The 25,931-nt window shown below is 37.0% G+C and overlaps 1 protein-coding gene across 1 annotated transcript; it reads left to right on the top strand.

Annotated features, from left to right (window-relative positions):
• The first annotated feature begins 17,799 nt into the window (after positions 1-17,799).
• On the top strand, positions 17,800-19,970 carry LOC145074959 (xyloglucan galactosyltransferase MUR3-like). The gene has a single exon (XM_079021269.1). It carries the CDS (start codon positions 18,080-18,082, stop codon positions 19,724-19,726), a length of 1,647 nt encoding a protein of 548 aa, XP_078877395.1. The 5' UTR covers positions 17,800-18,079; the 3' UTR covers positions 19,727-19,970.
• The last annotated feature ends 5,961 nt before the right edge of the window (positions 19,971-25,931 follow it).

Raw genomic sequence — 25,931 nt, 5'->3', positions numbered from 1 at the left:
GTGAGCATCTTCTACACCTCACGGAGGTTCTTACTGTTTTGGACAGTAATAAACTTTATCTCAACCTAAAGAAATGTAGTTTCTTGACCAATCAGCTACTATTTTTAGGTTTTATCATTACTGCGGATGGAATTCGAGTAGATGAGGAAAAACTACGTGTCATACGCGAGTGGCCGGTTCCCAAAACCGTTAGTGAAGTCCGTAGTTTTCATGGACTTGCGACTTTTTATCGGCGATTTGTTCGAAATTTTAGTTCTATTATGGCTCCTATCACCCAGTGTCTGAAAAAGTGTCAGTTTCAATGGGGAGATGCAGCTACTCGAAGTTTTGCCCTCATCAAAGAAAAGTTGACTTCTGATCCTTTACTAGTTTTGCCCAATTTCGATAAACTTTTCACTTTAGAGTGTGATGCATCGATTATAGGCATCGGTGCTGTTTTGTCCCAAGACGGGAAACCCGTGGCATTCTTTAGTGAGAAACTTAGTGAGGCACGACAAAAGTGGACTACTTATGAGTTAGAATTTTATGCGATTTATAGATCCATACAACATTGGGAGCAGTATATGTTCCGTCGTGAGTTTATTCTTTATACAGACAACGAAGCACTTAAGTATTTTAATAGTCAACAAAAATTAAATCGCATGCATGGGCGGTGGGTTTCATATCTGCAACGTTTTTCGTTTGTTTTAAAACATAAATCCGGTGATCAGAACAAGGTGGTTGATGCGTTGAGTCGTCGAGCTGAGTTATTAGTAACCTTACGAACAGAAATCCATGGTTTCGAAGATTTGAAGGAGTTATACGCTGATGATGAAGATTTTAAAAAGATATGGAGCAGCAAGATAGTTCCACCTATGTTTAAGCTTGATGGTTATCTATTCTATGATCATCGTCTCTGTATACCCCGTACTTCTTTACGGGAAGAACTTATCAAAGAATTGCATGGAGGCGGATTAGGAGGCCATTTTGGAAGGGATAAGACTATTGCGTTAGTTGAAGAGCGTTATTTTTGGCCGCAATTACGACGGGATGTGGGTCGATTTGTTGCTAAATGTGTTATTTGTCAGAAAGCCAAAGGCCAATCCCAAAATACTGGTTTGTATACTCCATTACCTATTCCTGACGGCCCTTGGGAAGATATTTCTATGGATTTTGTTTTAGGTCTTCCAAAGACAACAAGAGGAAATGATTCTGTGTTTGTGGTAGTTGATCGTTTCTCCAAAATGTCCCATTTTATCCCTTGCAAGAAAACGGCGGATGCGTCTAATATTGCCTTATTATTCTTTCGGGAAATAGTTCGTTTACATGGCATTCCTTCAACAATCACATCTGATCGTGACTCCAAGTTTCTTAGTCATTTTTGGCGCACTCTTTGGAGGTTATTTCAGACCACGCTCCAATTTAGTACCTCTTTCCATCCCCATACAGATGGGCAGACTGAAGTGGTGAACAAAACCTTAGGGAATTTAATAAGGTGTCTTTGTGGCGATCGCCCTAAACAATGGGACCAATTTCTCGCTCCAGCTGAATTCGCTTTTAATAACATGGTCAACAGGTCAACTGGTAAATCGCCTTTTCAGATTGTTTACCAAAGGCAGCCTAAACATCCACTAGATCTTATTCAGTTACCTGCGTTGCCTGGGCACAGTTTAGCAGCTGAAAATTTGGCTAAAAAAATCGAAGCATTCCAAGAAGAGGTTAAACAAAAGCTAGCGTTGTCTAATGCTAAGTATAAAGAAGCACGTGACAAACATCGACGTGAGAAAGTATTTGAAGTGGGTGATCTCTTTATGGTTCATTTATGAAAAGAACGGTTCCCAGTGGGTACGTATAACAAGCTCAAGATGAAGAAAATTGGCCCTTGCAAGATAATTCAGAAAGTGAATGATAATGCCTATGTTATTGATCTACCGGATGGCTGGTCGATTTCTCCTACGTTTAATGTGTCTGACCTCACCATTTTTCAGCTGGATCTGCCTTTGTATCCTGATAATCACTCGAGGACGAGTTCTTTTTCAAGCAGGGGAGAATGATGTGTTGATGCATTATAGTGATAGTGTTTTTTTTCCTAATTTACCCCTGGCCGACATTGTATTCGAGAAGGAGTAAAGCCCAAGTTTAGTTTATTTTGTTTTTTTATTTAGTCTTTATCTGTTGAGGTTTTCTAGTGGTATTAGGTTTCGTATTGTTTAGCTATAAGTACTGGGTCAAAACGTGCATCAGGTTTTTTGGTGTGTGATATTCTAAATTCGTTTTTGTTTTGCAATAAAGAGTCGAGATCAGTTTCTCAATTCTTGGTCGTCAGGCACACGATAGTGCCCCTGTTCTTTGCGTTTGACAATACGCCTAGTTAAATTGTCTTTTCCTGTAGTCACAGACTACATCAAAGGCTCCCTCTAAGAGCCGCAAGGGAAAGTCTCTTGATGGATCCTCTTCTAGTGGGACCAAATTTGGTTCTGCTGCTCCCTCTACCATTCCTAAGGAAGCAGAGTGTTTCTATTGTCATGAAAAAGGGCACTGGAAGCGAAGCTGCCCCAAATACTTGCAAGATGTCAAAGATGGGAAGGTTAAGGCCACCCATGCAGGTATTTATACTATTCTATCTAATAACTAATCACATTATTTTTCTTGGGTCCTTCATATAGGTTGTGGATTTCACATTTGTTCTGATTTGCAGGGAATAAAAAGAAGTAAGGATGTGGAGCACGAAAAGATAAACTTGATCATGGGGAATAGGAAGGTTTCACCTGTCACCAAGATTGGAGTTATTCTTTATTGCTTAGTAGTGGGTTAGAATTAGATTTGAATGATTGTTGCTACTCGTATGATATGGCGAGAAATATTATTTCCTTTCATGGTTTGTACAAACAAGGTTTTAGTTTTTCATTTGATAATGAAATTGGTGCTATTAATGCTTTTTATAATGGTATTTTTTACTTTAAAGCATTTCCTTGTAATGGTGTATATGAAACTGTGATGGTTGTAGACAACTTAGGAAATAATGTGTTGCACATTGATTCTTCCAATGATTTGGATAAGGCATGCTCGTGGCATTGTCATCTTGTACATGTCAGCAAGAAGCGCATAGGCCAACTCCAAAAGGCTGGAGTCTTGGAGTCATTCGACTAAAGGTCAGATGACACTTGCGAATCTTGTTTACTTGGAAAGATGACCAAGTCACCCTTCACTGGTACTTGTGAAAGGGGTGAAGGTTTTTTGGATCTCATATACACCGATGTGTGTGGACCCTTCAGAACCACCACAAGGGATGCTAACCGCTTATATGTGACTTTTATTGATGATTACAGCAGATATGGATATATATACTCAATCAAAGATAAGTAAGAAACCTTTGAAAGATCCAAAGAGTTTAAACAAGAAGTGGAGAATTAGCTGGGCAGGAAGATAAAGATGCTCCGATCCGATGGGGAGGTGAGTATCTTAGTATCGAGTTCCAAGACTATCTTAAGGAATGTGGGATTGTCTCACAGTTGATGCCACCTAGGACACCACAGCTTAATGGTGCGACTGAGAGGCGCAATCGAACCTTGTTGGACATGGTTTGTTCCATGATGAGTCGAGCTTCGTTACCTATCTCATTCTGGGGGTATGCCTTAGAAACTTCCGCCCATATCCTTAATCTAGTCCCAACTAAGAAGGTTGACAAACACCTCATAAGATGTAGACAAGGAAGGTTCCCTCATTAGCACACATCAAGGTTTGGAGTTGCGAGGCTTTCGTGAGACGCGAGACTCACGACAAGCTCGAACCTCATAGTGAGTTGTGTATTTTCATCGGCTACCCACAAAAATCCATTGGATATCTCTTTTACAGACCGAGTGAAAACGTTGTCTTTCGTTGCGAGGAGAGGAGTCTTTCGCGAGAGAGAACTCATAGGCCAAGGAGACAGTGGGAGGCAAATTGACCTTGAAGAGCTTCAAGAGTCAAGCGGTGAAGGAACCTCAAACACTAGCAATCAACCTGAGGAGGAAACTCCTGTTAAACCAGTTGACGAGTCAGTACCTATGAGGCGTTCCAGTAGATTTAGTGTTCCACCTGTGTTGTATGGTTTCCATATAACATCTGAGGGTGATACATATATCAGTGATGGCACATTGGTAAATTTGGATGAACATAACAATTACAAGGAAGCCATGGCTGGCCCCGAGTCTGCAAAATGGAAAGAGGCTATGGACAACGAGATTTAGTCCATGTATGACAATCAAGTTTGGAACTTGGTTGACAATGTACCGGGTCGTAATACAGTCGGGTGCAAATGGATCTTCAAGAAGAAGACCGACATGGATGGGAAAGTACACACATATAAGGCGCGACTGGTTGCGAAGGGCTTTACTCAAACTCATGGAGTTGACTATGATGAGACCTTCTCACCAGTAGTGAAGATAAAATCTATTAGGGTTATGTTAGCCATAGTTGCATTTCATGACTATGAAATGTGGAAAATGAATGTCAAAACCGCTTTCCTTAATAGGAAGTTGGCTGAAGATGTTTACATGAGTTAGCCAGAGGGTTTTGTCAATGAAAAGTACCATAATAAAGTGTGTAAGCTTGAGAAATCCATTTATGGATTGAAACAAGCATCTCGCAGATGGAATCTTTGTTTTGATGAGAAAGTCAAAGAGTTTGGATTTTCGAGAAGCGATGATGAGTCCTGTGTGTATGTCAAGGCTAGTGGGAGTACAATTAGTTTTTTGGTGTTTTATGTGGATGACATATTACTCATAGGAAATGATATTCCAACCTTGCAAGAGGTTAAGTCCTAGCTTGGGAAGTGTTTCGCTATGAAGCACCTTGGAGAAGCTGCTTACATCCTAAGGATAAGTATATTGAGAAACAGGAGTAAAAGACTAATTGGACTTAGTCAAAGTACCTACTTAGACAAAGTGTTGAAGCGTTTCAGCATGGAGAATTACAAGAAAGGTGACTTACCCATCCAAGGCAATACCAAACTGAGTAAAACTCAACGTCTGAGTACAGAGGCTGAGATAGCTGAGATGAGTCGAGTACCATATGCTTTCGCAGTTGGCACGATCATTATGCTATGACTTGTACTCGCCTTGATGTGACCTTTGCTTTGAGCATGGTCAACAGATATCAAGGGAATCCTGGTAAGGCTCACTACTAAGGATTAGGTCCATACTCTTGGTGGGAGTGATGACTTAAGAGTCATAGGGTATAGTGACGCCAGCTTTCAGACCGACAGAGATAATTTCCGCTCTCATTCGGGCTGAGTTTTTACCCTGAATGGAGGCGTGATAACTTGGAAAAGTTCCAAACAAGAGTATGTAGATGATTCAACGTGCGAATCAGAGTACATAACAACAAGCAAAGCGTCGAAGAAGGCGATATGGCTGAAGAACTTAATCAAAGACCTTGGAGTTGTACCAGCTATAAAGGAGCCTATGGAGATTTTCTGTGACAATGAGGGTGCGGTTGCCTTAACCAAGGAACCAAGGGATCATGTCAGATCCAGGCACATCGACATGAAATATCACTTCATAAGACATCGGGTGGAAGAAGGACTCCTCTTGATAAAGAGGGTATCATCAGATGAGAACCCAGCAGATACCCTCACGAAGGGACTGAGTAGGGTTAAGCATGTGCATCATGCGAGGCGCATTGGGCTGAAGGATGATATTAGTTTTAATGATTAGATAGCTATTTTGAAACTTGTAATAGATAAAATGTAATTGACATTTGATGATTAAATAAAAGGTGTTTTTTTTATATATGAGTAAAGTTACTATCTTGTGTCAATTGTTTACTATTGTTGCATTTTGCATGTTTTGACTTCCAGAATAATTATATTATTCAAACTATCCACAGTTGATCTACTTTGGAAGTAGGTATTAAGGCAAGATTGTCATGAATTTGGCTTGTAGATTGTCTGAAGTGTATTAGACATAGAAAAGTTTGCTACAACATTCATGAGTGCTCATAAGGTCTGAGTATTGGATTAAACCCACGCTCACTTGAATCACTTCATGGAATTTATGATGAGTGATCGTGAGACGATAATATCATATAAGTCTTCAAACCAAGATATATGAGTTGTTGACTATGAGTTGGTTGTACATTGATAGTGCGAAAACGCATCAATAACTTGATGTTATAAAACGCACTGTTATGTATGATTTGATGAATAGTTAGTACAAGCATATAATGTCGAAGTTTACATGATCCTTTTAATTCTTGTAAGATTAAAAGCAATATCTTGGGCCCCTCGATGATTTTGTTTTTGACTTATGTGTCGGGCCCGGTCGGGACTAAATTGATGTGTTCAATTAAGTTCTCTGTCAAACAAATCGGAAATCGACAAAAAACTGTTGGACAATAAGTATGACATTGTTCCATGTATTTGTTCGGCTGATATGTTGAAGAACAGAGGATTATATGATCCCTTATCTAAAGGACGCGTCACTGACTGGGTCAGAGTTCGACAACGAATTATAAGAGCTAAAATTGCTAGTCAGTTTGAGTCGTACTTGCAGTTATAGTTGTTAGAATTATCCAAGTGGAAGACTGTTGGATTAGGTGTCTAAGCCCATAACTATAATTGGTATGTATTTGACTCGAGAGTAGCATGGTCTTTTTGGGTTGCCTTCATCAATGCAAATTGATAGGATGGACTTTTGAGAATAAGGTTATTTGTGATTTGTTAATATATTACAAGTATAATATATTAATATGAAATCATATTATTTAATTAGTATTGATCAAGAATTAATTTGGAATTAATTTAGTGATCAAAATAGACTAATTAAATATACGGGGACTGATTTGGTAAATCAATGATTCTTATAGTGTGGGCCAATAATCCATGGTTATTTGGGTGGGCTAAACCAACATGGATAGTCCATGGAGGTTAACCCATGGGTCCTAAGTAAGATGAAGAGTCATGGTGCATTAGGGTTTGCATGGATGTAACCCTAGCACTTGTCACACTATAAATAGACAACCCTAGAGCCAAAATCGGTTACACCTATCATTCTTAGAGTTTGATATTGATTTTGAGCTAAGCAAATTATTCTCTCAAGCCTCCTTTTTCACTTGGTGTTTGTGACACATTAGAGGCATCACATTTGAGGTGCTAAAGCTTTTGAAGGCCAAGAACTACAAGTCCTATTAAGAGGTAAGTTATCTAACTAGTAATTTTGTTCAATTGTATGCTAGTTAGGATGAATGCTTTAGAAAATCAAATTGCATGTATAATTAGAGAAAACATAGATCCAAAGCATCTAGGGTTGCATATGCACCATAAGGTTGTTAGAGTGCTCAAAACCCATCAGTATGCTGGGCACACCAACTGAGTACGCGGGGCGTACCCAGTCAGGGTGAGTTTCTTTGATTGTTGACCCTTTTTGATATTTGACCATTGACCAAAAGTTGATTTGGGTTGACCATTGGATATTTGGGCCTTGTGGTGTCATTTCGAGTTTGGGCTATCGTTTGGGCTTCTATTTTTTGAGGTTTTGTTGGGCTAGCTATGAATGTGTGTTTTGGTTTAAGAAATGTTAATGGGCTTCAAGGAAAGGCCCATGTGAGGGTTGGTCCCAATTTGGAAAATTAGGCCATTAGTGGGCTTTATGGATCTTGTAGTTGGACCTTTTTGGTTTTGGGCTCCGTCCTCAGTTTTGGATCATGTTGGGTTAGGGGTAAGATGGTCATTTTACCCCAAGTATTGATTATGGATTATAGTTTAGAATCTAATTGCTAATTGGATGTAATTTTAGTGTCGATAGCTTGAGAGATCATCAGGGCAGCAGCTAGGAATTTCTTGCAGTGAGCTTCAACATTTGAGGCGAGTCTCCTCACTGTTCTATGGATCAAAGGCACCAATGTCGGCCCATTTGTTTATGTATTGTAGGAAGACCCGAGGATGACCCTTGGCATTTTGCATGAAAGGCCAGGGGGCAGCTCCTGGCAATTTGTATGCAACACTAGAGTCTGAACTCTGGCAAATAATTAGTTAGTAATGGTAGATTGTATGCTAGTTGTCTTTGTGATGCTTGCATGTAAGACCAAGAGATGGCTCCTGGCACTTTTTTGTAAGACCCAGGGTTTTGGTCCCCAGCCTGGCAAGGAAGACCACGAGGTGACTCGTGACATAATGACAAGACTATGGTTGGCACATAGCACTACTATTAATTGTGGTATATGTATGGCTCATGATTATGTATGGCATGTATGATTCGTTTGAGGTGCGGTATGTGGTATTTGGGGAATTCACTAAGCTTCGTGCTTACAGTTTGTGATTTATGGTTTCAGGTACTTCTGGTTGATTACAATGCATACACCCGTATTTTCCGCAATATGTGATCTTTGGTAATAAACTCTGATAATTGTTTTATTTTAAAATTCTTTGGATGTTTGGATAAAGTTACAATAATGCTTTGGTTATTATAAAAATAAAATTTTTATCCTTGATTTTTGCGACGTTACAAGTTGGTATTAGAGCCTTGGTTTGACGGATTTGGGCATATTCTCGAGTGTGCTTGAACTCAAACTGTGGGTTTGGTGAAATTTTTTATAAAATAAACATTTAACTAAAAAGGAACTTCTAATCAAAGAAAAAGATGTGATGCGAGCAATCGATCGAGCTCATGTAAGTGGTTCCTAGAATACCGATACATGTTTATTATGATATATGATATGATTATGAGAATTGCATGTTAGATTAGGGTTAAGGACATGCTCAGTATTATATGATATGAGAGATGCCTTTTTATGTGTCTAATTATATGAGCTTTAGAATTGCATGCTAGTATTTATTCAAGATATGTAGATAGAATGGCTTGATTAGTGTATGTTGGTTAGATTTTCCGTTGCCTGAATGTTGCTTGCTTTGTGCTTTGTGGGACTCTTAATGATGTGAATTGACTGCTAAAGGAATCAAAGAATCAAATTTTCCATATGGAATCTTCTCCAATCCTCCTCTATTAAAGTTAAATTACCATTTTATTTTTTTAACCAAAAAAGTCTTGATTGTCGGATAGAAAATTCAAATCAACCATTTTTTACCGATAAACTATTTTTACCCAGTTATTTTCATAAAAGTCTCATTATTTTGCCTAGTTTATGAAAAAAATCCTATTTTTTATTTCAAATCTTTTACCATTTCACTAAACTTCTGGAAATATCTTGGTTGAATTATGAATATGAATAAACATCATTAAGCTTCATAAAACTAAGGATTAAAGACTTGTATAACCAATTGCCACAAAACAACAACTTTAACATCATTTTGAACTCATAATCGTCCGTATAATCTGTTTCTCAAACAAATTTATGTTACAAGTATTATAATATATTTAAATTATTAGAACACCTTAGTACAATCTACCTAAAAGTAGGTTAAAAGGAAACCAACTATACATATTATGGAGAAGAATATGAGTTTTATCAATGGGGGAATTGTTCATATATGCTTAAGATTTAAGGATAAAACTCATATTCTTCTTTAAAATCCGTACACCTTCACATAACCTATTATTGCATTGATTGGTTTGTCATCTGTCAATGGTTTCTTATATGAACATATTAGTTAGTTTTCATTTACCTACTTTTAGATAGATTGTACTAAGGTGCTCAAAACATAATTTAAATATCTTATAATACTTAGAGCATAAATGGGAAATGGATGATCTGGGCGATGTTGAGTTCAAAATGATGCTAACATCATTGTTTTGTGGAAAATAGAGGACTTTAATCCTTTGTTTTATGGAGCTTAATGATATTTATTCATATTCATAATCTCAAACAATAAATTTCTAGTTTGGGCTATCGTTTGGGCTTCTATTATTTGAGGTTTTATTGGGCTAGCTATGAATGTGTGTTTTGGTTTAAGAAATGTTAATGGGCTTCAAGGAAAGGCCCATGTAAGGGTTGGTCCCAATTTGGAAAATTAGGCCATTAGTGGGCTTTATGGATCTTGTAGTTGGACCTTTTTGGTTTTGGGCTCCGTCCTCAGTTTTGGATCATGTTGGGTTAGGGGTAAGATGGTCATTTTACCCCAAGTATTGATTATGGATTATAGTTTAGAATCTAATTGCTAATTGGATGTAATTTTGGTGTGGATAGCTTGAGAGATCATCAGGGCAGCAGCTAGGAATTTCTTGCAGTGAGCTTCAACATTTGAGGTGAGTCTCCTCACTGTTCTATGGATCAAAGGCACTAATGTCGGCCCATTTGTTTATGTATTGTAGGAAGACCCGGGGATGACCCTTGGCATTTTGCATGAAAGACCAGGGGCCAGCTCCTGGCAATTTGTATGCAACACTAGAGTCTGAACTCTGGCAAATAATTAGTTAGTAATGGTAGATTGTATGCTAGTTGTCTTTGTGATGCTTGCATGGAAGACCAAGAGGTGGCTCCTGACACTTTTCTATAAGACCCAGGGTTTGTTCCCCAGCCTGGCAAGGAAGACCACGAGGTGACTCGTGACATAATGACAAGACTATGGTTGGCACATAGCACTACTATTGATTGTGGTATATGTATGGCTCATGATTATGTATGGCATGTATGATTCGTTTGATAGGTGTGGTATGTGGTATTTGGGGAATTCACTAAGCTTCGTGCTTACAGTTTGTGATTTATGGTTTCAGGTACTTCTGGTTCGAAAGGGAAGGGCTCGGCTTGATTGCAGCGCATACACCCGTGTTTTCCGCAATATGTGATCTTTGGTAATAAACTCTGATAATTGTTTTATTTTAAAATGCTTTGGATGTTTGGATAAAGTTACAATAATGTTTTGGTTATTATAAAAATAAAAATTTTATCCTTGATTTTTGCGACGTTACAAGTTGGTATTAGAGCCTTGGTTTGACGGATTTGGGCATATTCTCGAGTGTGCTTGAACTCAAACTGTGGGTTTGGTGAAATTTTTTATAAAATAAACATTTAACTAAAAAGGAACTTCTAATCAAAGAAAAGGGTGTGATGCGAGCAATCGGTCGAGCTCATGTAAGTGGTTCCCAGAATACCGATACATGTTTATTATGATATATGATATGATTATGAGAATTGCATGTTAGATTAGGGTTAAGTATATGCTCAGTATTATATGATATGAGAGATGCCTTTTTATGTGTCTAATTATATGAGCTTTAGAATTGCATGCTAGTATTTATTCAAGATATGTAGATAGAATGGCTTGATTAGTGTATGTTGGTTAGATTTTACGTTGCCTGAATGTTGCTTGCTTTGTGCTTTGTGGGACTCTTAGTGATTTGAATTGACTGCTAAATGAATCAAAGAATCAAATTTTCCATATGGAATCTTCTCCAATCCTCCTCTATTAAAGTTAAATTACCATTTTATTTTTTTAACCAAAAAAGTCTTGATTGTCGGATAGAAAATTCAAATCAACCATTTTTTACCGATAAACTATTTTTACCCAGTTATTTTCATAAAAGTCTCATTATTTTGCCTAGTTTATGAAAAAAATCCTATTTTTTATTTCAAATCTTTTACCATTCCACTAAACTTCTGGAAATATCTTGGTTGAATTATGAATATGAATAAACATCATTAAGCTTCATAAAACTAAGGATTAAAGACTTGTATAACCAATTGCCACAAAACAACAACTTTAACATCATTTTGAACTCATAATCGTCCGTATAATCTGTTTCTCAAACAAATTTATGTTACAAGTATTATAATATATTTAAATTATTAGAACACCTTAGTACAATCTACCTAAAAGTAGGTTAAAAGGAAACCAACTATACATATTATGGAGAAGAATATGAGTTTTATCAATGGGGGAATTGTTCATATATGCTTAAGATTTAAGGATAAAACTCATATTCTTCTTTAAAATCCGTACACCTTCACATAACCTATTATTGCATTGATTGGTTTGTCATCTGTCAATGGTTTCTTATATGAACATATTAGTTAGTTTTCATTTACCTACTTTTAGATAGATTGTACTAAGGTGCTCAAAACATAATTTAAATATCTTATAATACTTAGAGCATAAATGGGAAATGGATGATCTGGGCGATGTTGAGTTCAAAATGATGCTAACATCATTGTTTTGTGGAAAATAGAGGACTTTAATCCTTTGTTTTATGGAGCTTAATGATATTTATTCATATTCATAATCTCAAACAATAAATTTCTAGTTTGGGCTATCGTTTGGGCTTCTATTATTTGAGGTTTTATTGGGCTAGCTATGAATGTGTGTTTTGGTTTAAGAAATGTTAATGGGCTTCAAGGAAAGGCCCATGTAAGGGTTGGTCCCAATTTGGAAAATTAGGCCATTAGTGGGCTTTATGGATCTTGTAGTTGGACCTTTTTGGTTTTGGGCTCCGTCCTCAGTTTTGGATCATGTTGGGTTAGGGGTAAGATGGTCATTTTACCCCAAGTATTGATTATGGATTATAGTTTAGAATCTAATTGCTAATTGGATGTAATTTTGGTGTGGATAGCTTGAGAGATCATCAGGGCAGCAGCTAGGAATTTCTTGCAGTGAGCTTCAACATTTGAGGTGAGTCTCCTCACTGTTCTATGGATCAAAGGCACTAATGTCGGCCCATTTGTTTATGTATTGTAGGAAGACCCGGGGATGACCCTTGGCATTTTGCATGAAAGACCAGGGGCCAGCTCCTGGCAATTTGTATGCAACACTAGAGTCTGAACTCTGGCAAATAATTAGTTAGTAATGGTAGATTGTATGCTAGTTGTCTTTGTGATGCTTGCATGGAAGACCAAGAGGTGGCTCCTGACACTTTTCTATAAGACCCAGGGTTTGTTCCCCAGCCTGGCAAGGAAGACCACGAGGTGACTCGTGACATAATGACAAGACTATGGTTGGCACATAGCACTACTATTGATTGTGGTATATGTATGGCTCATGATTATGTATGGCATGTATGATTCGTTTGATAGGTGTGGTATGTGGTATTTAGGGAATTCACTAAGCTTCGTGCTTACAGTTTGTGATTTATGGTTTCAGGTACTTCTGGTTCGAAAGGGAAGGGCTCGGCTTGATTGCAGCGCATACACCCGTGTTTTCCGCAATATGTGATCTTTGGTAATAAACTCTGATAATTGTTTTATTTTAAAATGCTTTGGATGTTTGGATAAAGTTACAATAATGTTTTGGTTATTATAAAAATAAAAATTTTATCCTTGATTTTTGCGACGTTACAAGTTGGTATTAGAGCCTTGGTTTGACGGATTTGGGCATATTCTCGAGTGTGCTTGAACTCAAACTGTGGGTTTGGTGAAATTTTTTATAAAATAAACATTTAACTAAAAAGGAACTTCTAATCAAAGAAAAGGGTGTGATGCGAGCAATCGGTCGAGCTCATGTAAGTGGTTCCCAGAATACCGATACATGTTTATTATGATATATGATATGATTATGAGAATTGCATGTTAGATTAGGGTTAAGTATATGCTCAGTATTATATGATATGAGAGATGCCTTTTTATGTGTCTAATTATATGAGCTTTAGAATTGCATGCTAGTATTTATTCAAGATATGTAGATAGAATGGCTTGATTAGTGTATGTTGGTTAGATTTTCCGTTGCCTGAATGTTGCTTGCTTTGTGCTTTGTGGGACTCTTAGTGATTTGAATTGACTGCTAAATGAATCAAAGAATCAAATTTTCCATATGGAATCTTCTCCAATCCTCCTCTATTAAAGTTAAATTACCATTTTATTTTTTAACCAAAAAAGTCTTGATTATCGGATAGAAAATTCAAATCAACCATTTTTTACCGATAAACTATTTTTACCCAGTTATTTTCATAAAAGTCTCATTATTTTGCCTAGTTTATGAAAAAAATCCTATTTTTTATTTCAAATCTTTTACCATTTCACTAAACTTCTGGAAATATCTTGGTTGAATTATGAATATGAATAAACATCATTAAGCTTCATAAAACTAAGGATTAAAGACTTGTATAACCAATTGCCACAAAACAACAACTTTAACATCATTTTGAACTCATAATCGTCCGTATAATCTGTTTCTCAAACAAATTTATGTTACAAGTATTATAATATATTTAAATTATTAGAACACCTTAGTACAATCTACCTAAAAGTAGGTTAAAAGGAAACCAACTATACATATTATGGAGAAGAATATGAGTTTTATCAATGGGGGAATTGTTCATATATGCTTAAGATTTAAGGATAAAACTCATATTCTTCTTTAAAATCCGTACACCTTCACATAACCTATTATTGCATTGATTGGTTTGTCATCTGTCAATGGTTTCTTATATGAACATATTAGTTAGTTTTCATTTACCTACTTTTAGATAGATTGTACTAAGGTGCTCAAAACATAATTTAAATATCTTATAATACTTATAGCATAAATGGGAAATGGATGATTTGGGCGATGTTGAGTTCAAAATGATGCTAACATCATTGTTTTGTGGAAAATAGAGGACTTTAATCCTTTGTTTTATGGAGCTTAATGATATTTATTCATATTCATAATTTCAAACAATAAATTTCTAGTTTTTTAATGAAAGGGTAAAAGAGTTAAAAAAAAATGGACTTTTCATAAACTATGTCAAATAATGAGACTTTTCTAGAGGTAACCGAGTAAAAAATAGGTTACCGATAAAAAAAAGGGTGATTTGATTTTTTATCTGGTAATCAAGACTTTTTGTTAACAAAATAAAATTTGGGACTTAAACTTGAGAATTTTCTGAAGATTTTCCTAATATAAATCTTATAATTTAGCAATAAATTAGGAATACACAAACTTCCTTTAATTTTGCTATCTTAATTTGGAAACCGATTCAAATTTTGTAACATCCCAAAATTTTCATAAATTTTTAACTTTGCCAAAACAACCCTTTTTCTATAGAAGTGTTTACAAAAACCGTTGTTCCCAAAATATTATTTAAAAATCAAAATCTCTTTCAACATAGTTTTCAAAACGTTCACATTATCAGAGTTTCCCAGAAATCATAAGTCTAAAACCCGAGGATGTGTATGGTCACGCCTTCACCTAGCCACGGTCAACTATAGTACCTGAAATCATAAACCAAAACTATAAGCACGAAGCTTAGTGAGTTCCCCCAAATTAGCAACACCTAAACAGATAACATACAAATAACAATATGCATATAGAGCCTTTAGCATGTCTGGACCGCCTTACCGGGCCTACACCTGTTTGGACCGCTCACAGAACCTTCAGCATGTCTGGACCGCCTCATCGTGCCTTCTACCTCTCTGGACCGTTCTCCGGGCCTTCAGCCTGACTGGTACGCCCTACTAGCCTTCAGTCTATCTGGGACGTCGTGGGTCTGTTGGCCTTCAGCACAAAGCATGTCTGCCTCAACCCAACTACACACACAAACCATGTCGACATATACATAATAGATAAGCATACCTATAATGTACTGATATAAACATTACCAGGTTTGTTGACTGGCAACACTAAGCAGCACAGTCTCAACCCAACCTCACCACATCAACATATGCTACTGGAAAGCATATATCCAGAACAGATAACAGGCAGATCTAACAGATCACTAAGCATAGCTTCATCTTATCTGCTAGGATACCGATCTAACAAATCACTATAGCATGACAACATCCTATCTACCAAGATACCAATCTCACAGATCACTACATCATACAAGTATACAATAAACCAAAGGACTGGCCTTGGTGCCTTCGACCCATAAGTACAGTGAGAAAAACTCACCTCGAATGCAAAAACTTCCCGAAAGAAATCCTTAGCTGCTGCCCTGCCGGCTTCCCGAGCTATCAATAACAACAACACACCTCATTAGCAATTGGGTTTCATGCCATAATCCATAATCCATACTTGGGGTAAAATGACCATTTTACCCCTGCCCTAACATGCACCAAAACTGAGGCCCAAAACCAAAAGATCCACAAAAGCCCACTAATGGCCCAATTTTCCAAATTGGGCCCAACCCCATATAGGCCTTATCCTTAGCCTGTATATTCCTGAAATCCAAATCAGGTTATCACAAACATCCATCGGGACAAACTTGGTCAAAGACATAAGTTATAAGTCAAAATCAACGGCCTGAGTTGACCCAACTCGCCGAGTTCCTCTGACAAAATGCAAAGTCGGGAAGAAATCGATCCAATCGTCGATTTGTCTAATCAACTCGCCGAGTTGATCCACACCAACTCAGAAACGGGGAAAAACCAAAACAACTTGTCAAGTTGACCATCCACCTCGTCGAGTTCACCCTTGACCAAACAGCTTAATCCATTGAGATGACATAATCGAAACTAACAGCTTCCCCACTCAGATCTTCATTGAAATAGCGTCTAGAAGGGTAAAGTTTCCAACTTTACCCCTAAGAACCAACCAAGTGGGCTCAAAACCCAAATCCTAGGCTTAAAAGGTTAAGGGCTTAATCAATAATCACTTAACCACCAAGACAAAGCCCCAAAATACAGATCTGATCCTTAAAGGTTGCATGGTCACGTAAAGCTTCCAACTTTACACCCATGCATGGCTATGAGGGGCTCAAAAGCTCATAAGAGACTAAAAGAAGAACTTAACAGATGCATGAAGCCCTTAAGACCATAAAGTTGGCACCTTTATGCCAAAAGAACTCATGAAGATCATAGATCTGAATGAGTAAGCTCTTAGGACTTCTACTACCCCAATAACCACCCATTAATGGCTAAAGCATGCAATTTTAACCAAATAAGATATCTAAGCAATTATTAAGCAAGGTTAGAACTTTATACCCAAAATGTGTTGGAAATGGAGCAGAGAATTAAGATCTATGAGCTCCTTCTTGAACCCTCACCTAGCACCAAGCTTCCCCTCCTTGAATGAACTTCAAACACACACAATGGACTCACAACACTTTTGGAGGCTCTAGGGTTTCGAAATTAGGGTTAGGGGTTATGGAGGCTGGAAATGAGGTCAACAACTGGAACTTAAGGTGTTTAAAATAGGGTGCAAAATCCTGAAACTAGGGTTTCTCAAATAGCGTCCAACTCGTCGAGTTCCTCCTCACCAACTCGACGAGTTGATCCTTAAAAACACGCGCCCCAAAAGCTTCCAACATGTCGAGTTTATGTCATAAACTCGACGAGTTGGTCCATAAAAAAAGGAATTATTTTCATATTTAACCTTCTAAATCCAAATGTTACAAATTTTAAAATACATGAATCCTTCATGAAATGACAATATCATTTTTATGATTGATTGTATTTATTTTTTTGACTTTATTCAAATTTGTATTGCATTGTATAAAATCATGATTTTATCAAATATCTACACATACAAAACTTATGATTGGATATTCAATGTATATATTAATTTTAATTAATCATTATAAATTTACAAACAAAACTTTGATATTTACAAAATTAATAAATTTTTGATTAGTCATTACGATTTTAAATTATCGATAGCATTTTTTTTCAGTCCTACTTTCCAATATATATTAACCTAATATAAAAATGTAATAAGATAGAGAATTTTTCTAATTTTAATATCAAAGTATTAATATTTTAATTATATTAATAAATTCCATGTACAAGACATTCGTCTACTAAAAAATATAGTTTTGGCGTTTTGATGGCAGAATATGCGGAGAGAACTTATTTGACCATGGGAATGATTACCGGAAATAACCCTCCACGCGGCACATGGTTAGAGGCTACCCACATTGCTTTTGTAAAAAGTAGTAAAACACCATCTGCCCATTATGCCATATCCATACAATAAAATAATACAATATTATGCGCTAATGACGCCAACTTAAGCTTCGTCTTCATCCTTGGTCCTTGGACTAATCCATTATTCACAGAATAATCTATTATCTCCTCATTGCCACCACTCACTCTCTCTCTCTCTCTCTCTCTCTCTCTCTCTCAATTTAGTCAAGTTAGAATCATAACTGAATTTGAAGCGTTAATCGATCCAGTTTTACTACGGTTATATATCAATAGTTTCTTGATTGAACGAAACTAGTTAACAGTTTGATTTACATTCATCACCTGGAGATTTTCAGTGATTTGTTTTTTCTGAATCTAACAAGACGCCATCGACCAGCCAGAAATAGCATCCATGGCGAAGGGCAGCAGCCATGTGTTCCAACAATCTAGTATAATGTGTGTATTTGGATTACTTTGCGCTCTCTTTTGGTTTTGCTTATTATATTATTCTCCTTTCGGGGTTTTCCAAGGTAGAACTTTCTGGAGCAGCAGTCTTCAAATCAGTCCCACCTCAAACCAATCTAGGATTCAAGAATCTATACCTATTCCTGTTGTTAGTCACGAACCAGAGAATGTCGAATCCGAATCGGCTGTTTCTCCATCCAAAACCCCTAAGGTTTTCCGTTTTATGAAAGCATTAACAAGTATAGACAATAAGAGTGATCTATGTGGTGGAAGGTATGTTTATGTTCATGATCTTCCTTCCAGATTCAATGAAGATATGGTGAAGGAATGTGGTAGCATTAACAGATGCTTCGATATGTGTAAGTTCACTAAAAATTCTGGGGTTGGACCACCATTAGAGAATACTGAATTAGGTGTGTTTTCCGTTAATGGATGGTACGCCACCAATCAGTTCACCCTCGACGTCATCTTCAGAAACCGAATGAAACAATACGAATGCTTGACCAACGATTCGTCAATGGCAGCCGCCATTTTCGTTCCATTTTACGCAGGGTTTGATGCTTCGAGATATCTTTGGGGATATAACACATCCGTAAGGGATGCTGCGTCGCTTGATCTTGTTGATTGGTTGCAGAATAGAGATGAATGGAAAGTGATGAACGGAAAAGATCATTTTCTCGTCGGAGGAAGAATCACTTGGGATTTCAGGAGATTAAGCAACAAAGACACCGATTGGGGAAACAATTTCTTATTCTTACCAGCTTCCAAGAACATGTCAGTTCTTCTCATAGAATCAAGTCCATTTAATTCAAACGATTTCGCCATTCCATACCCTACTTACTTCCATCCATCAAAAGATTCCGATGTTTTCACTTGGCAAAACCGGATGATGAAACTTGACCGGAAATGGCTGTTCTGTTTCGCCGGAGCTCCACGTCCAGGTAACCCGAAATCAATTCGAAGTCTTTTAATCGATCAATGCAAGAATTCAAACTCCGGGAAGCTTTTAGAATGTGGAAATGATGAAAGCAAGTGTCATTCCCCAAGTAATATAATGAAAATGTTTCAACGTTCGGTTTTCTGCTTACAACCACCTGGCGATTCATATACACGAAGATCAGCTTTCGATTCGATTTTGGCAGGTTGTATCCCGGTTTTCTTTCATCCCGCTTCGTTTTACACGCAGTACACGTGGCATCTCCCGAAGAAGTACACAAAATATTCCATTTTTATCCCGGAAGACGATATTCGCCGGAATATCAGCATCGAACAGCGGTTAGGTCAAATCGATTCCGAAACTGTAAAGATGATGAGGAAGGAGGTGGTGGATTTGATTCCGAGGTTGATATATGCAGATCCTCGTTCCAGATTGAAGAGTTTAAAAGATGCATTTGATGTATCTGTGGAAGCGGTTATCAACAAGGTGACGAAATTGAGAAAGGATTTGGTTGCTGGGCGGAGGAATAATGGTGGTTTTATTGAAGAACTTAGTTGGAAATATGCCTTGTTAGAAGAAGAAGATGAGGAGGAGGAGGAGACTGTGGGTGTTCATGAATGGGATCCTTTTTTCTCTAAACCAAAACAGCAAACTTGATCATAACTGCACGGAGGTATAAATTGGATTATTAATAGCTACCATGCTTTCCATTTGCATGCCCATTTGGTTTAAAAGAAGCAATGTATTGTCTATCCTCTTAACTTTAGCTTAGCTTAATTTTCGATAATCTTATAATTTGTTCAAAAAATATCATTGTAGGTTTAAGATACCATTTATCAAAAAATTGTTCAAAAAATATCATTGTTGGTTTACATTAAACATGCTCCGGTTGCTGATGAATTGAAATTTGGGCTGATGTGGTTTGCAATAGTCCTAAAACTAACATTTGAACACAAGGTGTTTGGTTTTAAACTAGTGATCTCAAAGAAGGCGGTGGCTCTGCCACCAATGAGTATTTTCATTTTTAGTCTTTTCATATAATATAGACAAAATTTCACAAATGGTACTAATGCTTTTTAAAATTTCTTTAGAACAGTTCTTATGAAACATTTTAATTTTTTTTTATTTAATTTTTTTTTTGCTGCATGGGTGGTTTATAAAGAGCAAACCTTGTATACTAGTGGTCATTTAGAAGAAAACTTCACACGCAAATGATCCTTATAACTAACTAATGACTAATTTCATTAAAATTTGTTGTTAAGTCCATATAAAATTACATTTTTACCCTTGTCCTTGTTAGTGTATGATATATAGTATGTATGTGTATTCGTTTATTGTGTGGCCCATGTATTTGGGCCCTTTTATGATGTATTGTGTGTATATATATATATATATATATATATATATATATATATATATATATATTTGTGGGTATGCAATATAATGTTTTTTATGGGAAATATAGACGATTTCATGGTATCAGAGCACCCTATTTTCTTGGATCGTTCTAAACCCTAGTCGACGACTCCATTCTTTTTTATCTCTTTCTTCCCTCTCCTCTCATCTTCTTCACCATGTCAATCTCTTTGACTGAAAAGCCATCCTCCACCATTAACATAAAACATGTTGTCTCGTTCGTCTTGGATCTAGACCAGATGAATTATAATATATGGAGAGAGCTTTTTGAAATCCATTGCATCGGTTATGGAGTTGACGATCATCTCAAGCCTCAACCACAATCTCCTCCTGCAGACAAAGAGAAAGACAAGGCTACTGCCGAGTCTGCTGAAGCTTTAACTAAATAGTTACGCACAGACTCGATTGTAAAATCCTGGTTATACGGTACTTTCTCTATTCCTCTTCTTAACATGATTTTCAAGAAGCAAGCCACTGCCTTTGAAGTTTGGGAAAATCTGGAGAAGGTTTTTTGTGATAATAAAGCCTCCAAAATTATTCAGCTTGATAGAGATCTTCGAAACATCTCCCTTGGTAACTCGTCTATTACAGAGTACTGCAACAAAATAAAATCCATTGTTGATCGTTTGGAGTATATGGATGCTAAGGTCTCAGAAGCTAACCTTGTTGCATATATGATAAATGGTTTGTCTCAAAAGTTATGATACATTGCCATTAATATCCGTCATCGTGAACCTCCTCTCTCGTTTTGGGATGCTCGATCCATTCTTATTTGTGAGGAGCAGCAAATGCTTCATGATGAACAACGTGACTCGTCAATCACGCATACCGATCATACCTCCTCGCCGAATGCTCTTTCTGTTCAGTCATATACCAATAACAATAGCCATGGCAGTGGAAGAGGAAGTTATCGCAGTGGTCGTGGCAGTCGCCGTGGTGGCCGGGGAGGAGGTCGCTTCGGTGGCCGGTTCCATAATAATTATGGCGACAATTTTTCTCTTGGCGGTGGATTCTTACCTGGTAGCGGACTGCAACGACAAGGAAAATGGGGTACCTGGGCCTTACAGCTGGTTTCAAGTGCTTCATCCCACTAATGGGCCTTCCCAGCATGGCTTGTGTCCGACTCTAAATGTAATTGGGCCCAAACAGCGGCAAACTCAACATAATTTGGCCCAACAGCAACACCGGTTTTTTACTTCTCCTCAGCCCAACAACAGCAACCCATATTATTCTCAGCAAGCATACCAGGTCCAACAACAAAATCGCGAGCCCAATACACTCCCTCAAATGTTCAACATAATGTCGTTAAATGATCTGGGTCACACAGATTGGTACATGGACACCGGGGCTACTTCCCATCTTCACTCAAATGCAGGTATACTTAAATCTATTTCTGATAAAAATAGTATTTTTTCATCATCAGTATTAGTTGGCGACGGATCTAAAATACCTATAACTAATATGGGTCACACCACTCTTCCGCTTCCTAATCTTTATCGTACGTTACATCTTATAAATGTTTATATACTCCTTCCATTATTAAAAATAAGAATTTATCTTCATTGTTTTGTTCGTGAAAATAATTATTCTATTGAATTTGACTCTTTTGGATTTTCTGTGAAGGATTACCGCACCAAACAAATTCTCATTCGATGTGACAGAACCGATGACCTTTATCTCGTTACTTCTCCAACTACTCAATCTTTCGTATCCATTGCTCCGTCAATTTGGCATCAACGTCTTGGTCATCCCGGTCATCACATTTTCAAGCATCTATTAATAATAATTATATTTCTTGTTCGTCTATTAAAGACACTACTTTATGTCATGCATATCAATTGAGAAAACATGTTAAGTTACCTTTTAGTTCATCTAGTTATGTTTCACATTTTCCTTTTGAATTAATTCATTCAGATGTTTGGACATCTCCCATTCCATGTTTAAGTGGAATTAAATAGTTTGTTATTTTTCTTGATGATTATTCTCACTTTGTATGGGTCTATCCTATTCGTTCCTAACCTGATGTTTTTGACAAGTGTGTGCATTTCCGATCATTTGTCAATAAACAATTTGAAATTGATATCAAAACCTTTCGGTGTGAAAATGGAGGTGAGTATGACAATCACCAATTTCATAATCTTTTGGCCCACAATGGCATTAAATTTCGTTTCTCATGTCCTTATACTTCTCAACAAAATGGTAAATCTGAATGTATGCTTCACACTCTCAACAATGCCATTTGCACGCTTTTGTTTCATGCTAGGCTTCCTCCCACCTATTGGGCGGAAGCCTTTCACATGGCGGCTCATCTCCTTAACATACTTCCCTCCACCACCCCCTTTCATAAACTTTACAATAAAACTCCAACATATGATCACCTCCGAGTCTTTGGTTGCCTTTGCTTTCCTCATATCAATGCTCCTCATAAACTCTCCCCGAGATCCACCCCTTACATTTTTCTTGGTTATCCAACCAATCACAAAGGCCATTGTTGTCTTAATCTCGACACAAACCAAATAATCATATCTCGCCATGTGGTGTTTGACGAAATAGTCTTTCCTTTTGGATCCATGACACCAAATACTGCACCATCTTACTCTTTTCTTGACAATTCTATTTCATATCACCCTCTTGCATATACCCCGACCCTTACTACTCCATTCACGGACGCTGCTCCTCACAAGCCATCCTCATATCCAAACACTAGTACTTCCAATCAACCATCCTCTCACGACAACTCTCTTCAATCTACCTCCTCATCTTCAGATTTCTCCAACAGTCTCATCAGTCAACTCCGGTTACGTCGAGTCCTACTAATTCTCCAATCTCTACTCCTTCTCATGAATCTACTAATCCTCCTTCTAATGCACTCAATCTCAACATCCTATGCTCACTCGTGCGAAAAACGAAATTTTTAAACCTATTCGCAAACTAAACCTTCACATTGATTCCTCCTCTCCTATCCCTAAAAATTATCTTCAGGCTTTTAAAGATCCAAACTGGCTTAATGCAATAACTGGAGAATATATTGCTCTTATCTCTAACAAAACTTGGGTACTTGTTCCGAGACCTCCCGCTGCTAATGTTATTAACTGTATTTGGCTGTTTAAAAAAAAGAAACATAATGCAGATGGGTCGCTATAAAGCTCGTCTAGTTGCTAATGGACGAAGTCAGCGTCCCGGTATTGATTGTGATGAGACGTTTAGTCCTGTCGTTAAGCCTGCCACCATTCACACCGTTCTTACTATTGTTGTCACACATAAGTGGCATATTAGACAGCTTGATGTAAAGAATGCTTTTTCTTCATGGGCATTTACAAGAAATGGTATGCATGCAACAACCATCAGGTTTTAGAGATCCCTCTCGACCAAATTTTGTTTGTCTTCTTCAGAAATATCTTTATGGTCTCAAGCAGGCACCTCAGGCTTACTCATATGAAATTACATTGTTAAAAATCTTATGTAATATTCCTTTTTTTCACACAAACACCACCGAAAACCACCCACAACCACCTCCAAAGACCTTCATCAGTCACGATACACATATCCCCTGTTCACTCGAAACCAACACATTAACCACTAGATCAACTTCTTCTCTACATCATCCTATACCACCACCCTTACACCTCCATCGCACCTGCAATCTGAAAAAAAAAAACTTATTTGATCCAAGAGACACAAGAAAGAAAAAGGGTTCACCCGTCCGGGTGTTGCTCATCAATTGGATCTTCTACATCAATGGCTGGAAAATACTACATCTCACTAGCACTTTCTCTCTTCTCCAGCGAGCACTCATCATCACCATCGTTATCTTAATTGACCACCATCGATCAAAGATCAACAATACCATTGTATTAACCAATATATCACAACCACCACCATTAATCAAATTCATATACCACCACCATCATATCTGGAAAAATGATACACCTAGAAAAATCGTCACATACACACACACACTGGCAAATCCAATGAAGTTAGGGTTTCTTAAACTTGAAAATCAAGCTTGGATAAATAACAATGACAGATCTGATGCTCAAAAGTTGAGGATAAACAAACTAAGGCGTTCCATTTTCATCTTCGCCTTCAAATGACAATCGTTTTAAATAGAAAAATATGTTGGATTAAGGTGCCTAAGCCAGTAACTAAATTGATATATTCTTGAAATTAAAAACAAAGTCTTTTTTAGGTTGTCATCATAACTAGAACTTGATTAGAATGACAATTATAGAGATCAAATTACACACACTGGCAAATTCGAAGAATTTAGGGTTTCTTGAACTTGAAAATCAAGCTTGGATAAAGAACAATGATAGATCTGATGCTCAAAAGTTGAGAATAAACAAACTAAAGTGTTCCCTTTTCATCCTCACCTTCCAGTGACAACCCTTTTCAATAGAAAATTATGTTTGATTAAGGTGTCTAAGCTTGTAACTAATTGGTATATTCTTGTAGTTAGAAACAAAGTTTTTTTAGGTTGCCCTCATAAATTGAACTTGATTAGAATGACAATTATAGAGAGATAATGATTATTAGATTATTATATGGTTAATAATATAACTAGAAATTATGAGGAAATGATTTGTTAATATATTTTATGATTAATATATTAACTGAAAATAGATAGTTGATTTATTAATTTGTTATGTGATTAATAAATTAATATGTGATCAATAGTTAAACAACTGATTTGTTAATTTATAAGGTTAATAAATTGATAAGAAATCAATTAGAATTAATTAATTATTAATTAGAATTAATCCGGAAATAATTTAGTATTAATTGGAATTAATTATACTACAAGGATCAAGCCCTATGCAGACGACAATTTTGGACACTATATCGACGACATGTCATCAGTAAAGGATATACAGACAACATTTCGTCTGTAAAAAGTCGTCGGCATAGCTCTGTTGGTAAAAGTCGAAAATGTTATCAGGATAGGATTCGTCGGTATAGAGTAACCAATCTAGACGACATGTCGTCGTCAAAGGATCGTCGGGATTGATTTTCGAGGAAATAAAAAAAAGTTTTATTCAAACTGTATACCTAGGACTTGTCGTTGGGAAATGTTGGGGCAATACCGACGAATTGTCGTCCGGAAAAGGGTCAGCAATACCGACAACGTGTCGTCGGGAAAAGTAGGTCCAACCAACTTCCATTCTAATAGTACCGAAGACTTATCGTTTGGATTGGTAAAATGGTTTTTACAATTAGATGTGCCACAAGACTTGACCTTCATATTTCATTATTGCAGGGACAGTCAGATGTGCCACAAGACTTGACCTTCATATTTCATTATTGCACAGAACATAGAAAACCAAGTTTAGATAGAGCGTAAAGACAGAAAAAAAAAAACTCGTTCGATCCAAGATATACAAGAAAGAAAAGGGGTTCGACCGTTGGGGTGTTTTTGATACCAGACACGCCAAGTTGAAACCCAACA

The sequence above is a fragment of the Lactuca serriola genome, chromosome 9 (assembly GCF_051521515.1).
Source record: "Lactuca serriola cultivar US96UC23 chromosome 9, Lser_US96UC23_V15, whole genome shotgun sequence".
Lineage (NCBI taxonomy): Eukaryota > Viridiplantae > Streptophyta > Magnoliopsida > Asterales > Asteraceae > Lactuca > Lactuca serriola.
This window is presented reverse-complemented; position numbering and strand designations above follow the sequence as displayed.

What these genes read in the sequence shown, in the direction of transcription:
- LOC145074959 (XM_079021269.1), top strand. Translation starts at nt 18,080, where the DNA reads ATGGCGAAGGGCAGCAGCCATGTGTTCCAACAATCTAGTATAATGTGT.